The sequence below is a fragment of the Hypomesus transpacificus genome, chromosome 14 (genome assembly GCF_021917145.1).
Source record: "Hypomesus transpacificus isolate Combined female chromosome 14, fHypTra1, whole genome shotgun sequence".
Taxonomy (NCBI): Eukaryota; Metazoa; Chordata; class Actinopteri; order Osmeriformes; family Osmeridae; genus Hypomesus; species Hypomesus transpacificus.
In genome coordinates this window covers 16,274,063-16,280,477 of record NC_061073.1, presented here as the reverse complement: position 1 = coordinate 16,280,477, position 6,415 = coordinate 16,274,063, and the positions used below count along the sequence as shown (strand labels likewise).

The following is a 6,415-nucleotide window of genomic DNA, read 5'->3' as shown; positions in this document are numbered from 1 at the left end:
TGCACATATCAAACTTGATCCCTTTATTTTAAGTGCTGCATGTCATATGGGCACTTTGTTAAAACACTTTAGGAAATGGTATGCTTTTATAAGGGTTCAGCCATGACAATGCTGTCTTAGTATGGGGGTATTACATTCATACAACAAATGTACAATTGTTAAATTCTTCCTACCTGTAGAAGGCAATCACCAAAATGTTTATCTTAGAATACATGTTGCAATAGTCATAATCTTTGGCCTTTAGTATTGCCAAAATGTTAACACCCTAGTTTGCCTCATATTTTCCAGCAAAGCACAATACCTTCTTTGAAAACCCAATACTTATCTGCCATTATTGACTGGTCCACCCAATGCTAATGATATAATTCACATGCCAGTAAATTCAACTATATGTAATTCAGAGCTGCCAACTCTCATGGTTTCGCCTTGTGACACACGCATTTCAACAATTTCTCACGCACTCACGTCACACCTTGTATATCTACCGCTGAAAAGGCAACGCAAAACAAGTAGCCAAGCAAACGTTGTAACAGTAACAGACGACGCGCAGGTTAACCGAGAGAAGCGACATTGACGCGCAAACAGCCGTGTAAACTTCCCTTTGGGGGGTGTGAAGCTCGCGAAACCTCGCCCGGGGCTACCAAATCTCACGCCAAGGTTTTTGGAAAAGTTGGCAGCACTGATAATTAAACAACATTGTATAACATTGTATATTATAAAAAAATAAGGACTAAATCAAAAATAAAATGTACTACTTTATCTTTTTTCATAAGAAAATAACCATGGTATTATATTCACTTCACATTCTCCCAGAGCATCAGTACTGCATCCATACACACTATCAGAAGCCTATTTACACATCATCAATCCACTGGGACAATGTACCGTAGTTCAAGAGAAAACTTGAAGAGATTCCTTCCAGGGTAGTAAGGGTCACAACACTAGAGTTAAAGGATTACTTAATGTATCACTCGTCATTGTGAACATGCAGAAGCCGTGTAAGGCTCCATGTAGACTCTATATGTAGACGGGAGTCTCCTGCCCTGTCAGCAGTCTGAACATCACAGCAGGCATGGTCTTCATGTTGATCTGACGTGGAGAGAGACAGGAGGACAAGTGTGAGCAGGTGTTGGTTGAACTTATGTCAAATCTTACCTAGACTTATAGATCCTTAAAAAATACACGTATCACAGATTTACTGTAAGGGCCCAGATAAGATATGAGAAACAATTCAATTCACTGTGTGCATTTTGGATGTGGATTAGGCATTACAATTATGATTGAACTTGTTTGCTCACCTCACCCACTGAAACAGACAAGGTCTGGACAATCTTCTCATGTGCCATGGCAACCACGCTCTGGCCGTTGATTTCAATAATCCTGTGGCCGACACGCACCCCTCCTCGCTCCGCAATGCCACCCCGCATCAGGCTGCAAATCTGCACACAGAGTCAAACAATAGGGAGTCAGGTGGCTGAGCGGTTAGAGAATCGGGCTAGTAATCTGAATGTTGCCAGTTCGATTCCCAGCCGTGCCAAATGACGTTGTGTCCTTTGGCAAGGCACTTCACCCTACTTGCCTCATGGGGGAATGTCCCTGTACTTACTGTAAGTCGCTCTGGATAAGAGCGTCTGCTAAATGACTACATGTAAACACCCCCTTCTGAGGGACTGTCCTTTACGGAGCACACAGACAGAGTACATTTACATTTTACATTTAGTCATTTAGCAGACGCTCTTATCCAGAGCTACTAACAGTAAGTACAGGGACATTCTCCCCGAGGCAACTGGGTGAAGTGCCTTGCCCAAGGACACAACGTCATTTTGCACAGCTGGGAATTGAACCAACAACCTTCTGATTAATAGCCCAACTCCCTAACCGCTCATCCACCTGACCCCCAGAGTAAAGCAAACCCCACTCACTATGCCGTTCTGAACACTAAAGCCCAGCTGGAACTTGAGGTCCGGCCTTTTGATGAGGACGGTCGTAACCGGGGGGCAACTCACGATGCTCAGCTTCACCTGCAAGTGACTCTTCAAGCCCTGAAACAACAGTATGGATTGGTGACCCTGAGACCTGTCTAGTAAAAACCCATTAACCTATACCAGTCACAACAGGGAGCAGGGACGAAAAGGTCAGATGGCTTACTGACATGCTGACGGTGCTTGACCGCTCCCTCTGTACCTTGATGATGCCCTGGCAGGTGGCCAGAGGAAGCCCCACCAGGCTGGTGTCGTTGATGGACATGATCTGGTCTCCAATGTTGAGTTTCCCAGAGCGGGCAGCGGGGCCACTGTTCTGCATGTTGGCCAGGATCACGGTGGGCAGGATGGAGCCCCAGCCAGACTCGACGATCACCACCCCCAGGCTCTCCCCCTTCTGCTTGTCCACGTGCAGCTTCCAGGTGAAGGGAGAAAGAGGACATCTTAAAGGTGTTTACATTAAAGGGATGAACATAAGGGGTGCTTACGGATGGTCACAGATGGCTCTAGGCTCTGCCAACACAGGTTATTGTTTCCGTACAAATGCATCATCGTTATAATTTTTATCTGCAATAAAAAAAACATAGCATACCTCTTTACAGTTGTCAGAGTTTGAGAAATGTATCAGGTCATCATTGTACATTTCTTGGGAATTGATGATGTCACTGTATTGTTTCTGGCTCAGGTCCTTTGGGTTGATTCCATTGGCTCTGAGAAATTCTCTGTACGCCACACTGAAAGCCTGACCGATGGACTGGGCAATGAGTTGTGCCTGTGGGAAGGGTTGGTTGGGAAGAACTACTTAACCTTTTTGCTCCAGTGAACAATGCAGTCATGAGAGAAACCGTTCAGATTAAGGTGACATGTTCTATTTGGATGTGGCACCAGGCCTTATGACAGAGGGTTTGAATTCTTACGTCCTCCGATTCAAAGACGTAGCAGATCATCCTGTACTGCCTCTGACCCTCAGCAGGAGACAGAGCGTCCTCTGTGCAGTCTTGCGAGGTGGCCTGAGACATGCGTCTCCTTGCCATCAGAACCACAATGTTCCCAATATCCGCAATATAGGAGATTATACGAAGGGCACTGTCCATCATCGTTTCCTGCGTGAATAAAAGACACAAATAATGATCCAATTGTTCTTGATGTAAATATTTGCCCTTTCGGAATACCTTTTAGATTTGATGATGCAGGGCTGACCATTACAGACCTGTGTGTCTGCATTTAACACTTTGACAGCCTTGGTGGAGATGAACAGGTCCACTTCAGTCACCATCTGTGAATCTTCGTCTTGACACTGTGGACAGGTAAAAAACAAAAACATGTTAGAGCTCCACCTTGTGGCTCTACAGTGTACTCTATAACAGCGGCTGCAATCAATTAAACATGATGCGGCATTGCTGTGTTTTGACAAATGATTGCACATTCAGCGTTTTTAGGCCCACACTTGCATTAAGAACTGGATTTGGTATGTGACTCCCCGGCACAAGGGGCTCTACCTTCACACGGCTGACAGCCTCCTGAGCCTGCGACATGCGGATGGCTTTGGAAGGGTTTTTGTCTGACAGCACCTGAGTGCAGCCAAGGTAGTTAGCAGCAAAGATGATCCCATCGATCAGGTCCTCTGGTTCACAGGGACCTGGGACTGTGAAACAACCAGCTTGATGAATTGTTCATCCGCCAAACAGCATACGGAATTCATAAAGCACATGACAAATATATTTACCGTCCACAAAGCTTGGAAAAGAAGCCTTTTCTTGCGTTTGCTGAAAAGAAAAAAAGAAAACATTCGATATTCGTTCACGTGTGGATAATTGACAAACAATTAGTTAGCTGTATTCTAATTACCTCAGCATTCACCTTCACCTGGTCAATGCTGTCCTCTGGTGGTTTAGGCTGGGAGCAGGGAGGCATCCTTGGCTGCTCTGCGACACTCTGAAATACATTTGTAACAGAGTGAGCAGGGACCATACGGTCAGATGATCAGACATGCAGGGTAAATATATCAAAGCAAACCCTGTCCCGTTTGCAACACTTACTTGTTTTTGTGTTTCTGCCCACACCTCCCTGTCTTCAGACGGCACCCTCTGTAGCTCGGTGATATGGGGCAGCGTTTGAGGTGGGCTGGAAGCTATGGGCTGGCTCTTCTCTGGGGTGGGTCTGGTGGGACCCCCTCTTCTCTGTTGAGGTTGGTGGGTCTGTGGGCCAGGGGTCTTGGGCTTGTTTTGGGTCTTGGTCTGGGCTTTGGGCTGTGGCTGGGGTTTGGGCTGTGGCTGTGGCTTGGGTTTGGGTTGTGGATTGGTGTGTGCCTGGATCTGGGTCTTGTTAGGATGCTGATGTGGGGGAGGCTGTGGCTTACTGATGTTGGATCTAGGTTTTGGCCTGATGGTTGCTGGTCTGCCGTTCTTCTGGGCCTCTGGGTGAGTGGGGCTGTTAGGACACCCCTTTGCCCCAGGCACTGTAAGCTCCACATCCTCGCCTGTTTCCAGTTTGCCCCTTCCCTTGCTGTGTCTCGCCTTCTCTTTAGTGCTTCTGAGAGACGACTCACTAGCTGACTTCTTACTGCTCTCTGGGATAACACAGTTCCTTGTAGAGTAGACCTCATTAGGCTCGCTAGCCCTATCCTCTCCTTCTCTCTTTCTCATCCTCTCTCCCTTATTCTCCTGCTGAGCGACGGAGGTCTTAACCGTGCCTTCCGTATCGTCCTCTGTGTGTCCGGCTCCATCCTGCTGTTCCTGCTCGGGTTCATCAGAGAAATATTCCTGTTTCTGCCTCGGCTCATCGTTCTCTTTGCCTCTTGGCACGGGGGCGGGACAGGAACTAAACTGCCGGTCGGAGTGAGGAGGTTCTTTGTCCTGCGGTGGTTCCTCATGTATTTCTGAGTTGCGATGTTCCCTGGGCGAACGACGACCAACGACGCTGCAGCCTTCGTCAGTGCCGTCCACCACGGTCTCCACATACGTGCCCTCCTCGGAGCGGAAGTGGGTGTAGTAGGTCACGTCCACGCTCTTTCCGTTTCCAACACTGTGCAGCACTTCATCAGAGTGCTGCTCCACGTCGGAGCCCACGTTGTCGTACTCAGAACAAGTGTCCTCCTCGTCCAGGCCATCGGTACTCAGGTCACAGGTCAGAGGACGGACACGAGCCAGGCCAGGGGGGGTAGGCTGGTTGTTGTGATACAGCTCTGTGCTTCTGCGGTGGCGAGGTGGAGGGGATTCTCTCCTCAAATCCTGTGTTTCCTCACCTGGATACGCTGTGAATCCAGGGCCAGGACCTGGGCAGGATGGAGAACTGGCTCCCTGTATTTTGGTAATAGTCCCTGGTCTCTTTCCATAAGCCATGGTTGGCTCTGGTAATCCCCCTCTATTCTTGGTCCTACAGTAGATCAGAGACACAATGGACATTTTTTACAATTAAAGAATTACACAGTGGACATGCATATGAATAAACAACATGATCTGTGATGAAAAACAACACAACAACGCCAAATATTTGGAAAGAGAACATGCACTTGCAAATAGATGTTTTAGCCAAACTATTTCTACCCAACAACACCTGAGCACGCCTCCGTTAAACCCCATCCCCCACCCACTAAAATGCGCACTAAAACAGAACTGTCCAAGGTACTGAACTGTCAAATTAGCTTGACTATCTTATGTACACACAAGGCCTTGTGCTAAAATCTTTGATCTAGATATATTTATATTTTGAATGCATATTCACGACGGATTTTCCCAGAGCCTTTCACATAATAATCAGATGCTAATTCATTACGCCAAACTTTTGCCGCAACTGCAGGGGGTGTTACTATAGATAAACTGTCCCTAACCCTCACACAAGTGTTTCTCGATTTTACATTCTTTATAACCTGAAGATAACCGTTTTTTCTTGTCTCGAACCTTATCGCATAGTGACATATTCATCCATGATCCACATCATTTCATCACATTTTTCTTACCAAGGTCCAGGTTTACGATTTTACCAGATACATGGCAAACATAAAAATTCAACGACCTTCATTTTAATGATATCTCATTGGCACTGCACCATGCTAAGGGTCTTGGTGATGATGAATGTTGTGGCTTGGGTCTGAGATGCAATTTTTGTGCCCCAGAGCTCATCATTGGATATGAGCTAAAACAAATTGAAAGATTGATCTGCCAACACAGCAAATTCTCTATCATTGAACATCAAATAATTATAGGATACTTACCAACATCGATTCGTAGGGTAAAGGTATGGCTCCCTTTAAACGCTGGTTTATCTCCGATCACAGAGATTGCCCCGGAATCTGGTGGTTTTTGAAGAAAACACTCACAGCCCTGGAACGTGTGTAAGAAAGGCACATCGCTATTCTTCTCTCTTCCCTGGACAGCACCGTAAGATAATGTCGTACCTTGGTCTTGGCACATACAATGAGATAGCGGTCTTTC

General features: G+C 46.6%; 1 protein-coding gene across 1 annotated transcript; it reads right to left on the bottom strand.

The window, feature by feature from the left end:
• Positions 1 to 11: 11 nt before the first annotated feature.
• Positions 12 to 6,266, bottom strand: apba2a (amyloid beta (A4) precursor protein-binding, family A, member 2a). Its single transcript, XM_047034361.1, has 12 exons — positions 6,196 to 6,266; positions 4,022 to 5,357; positions 3,831 to 3,917; positions 3,709 to 3,748; positions 3,482 to 3,627; positions 3,193 to 3,279; positions 2,900 to 3,085; positions 2,575 to 2,754; positions 2,185 to 2,397; positions 1,923 to 2,042; positions 1,299 to 1,439; positions 12 to 1,089 (listed from the first exon to the last, which is right to left on the bottom strand). Exons 2-12 carry the CDS (start codon positions 5,321 to 5,323, stop codon positions 1,018 to 1,020), a joined length of 2,574 nt encoding a protein of 857 aa, XP_046890317.1. The 5' UTR covers positions 5,324 to 5,357; positions 6,196 to 6,266; the 3' UTR covers positions 12 to 1,017.
• Positions 6,267 to 6,415: the final 149 nt, after the last annotated feature.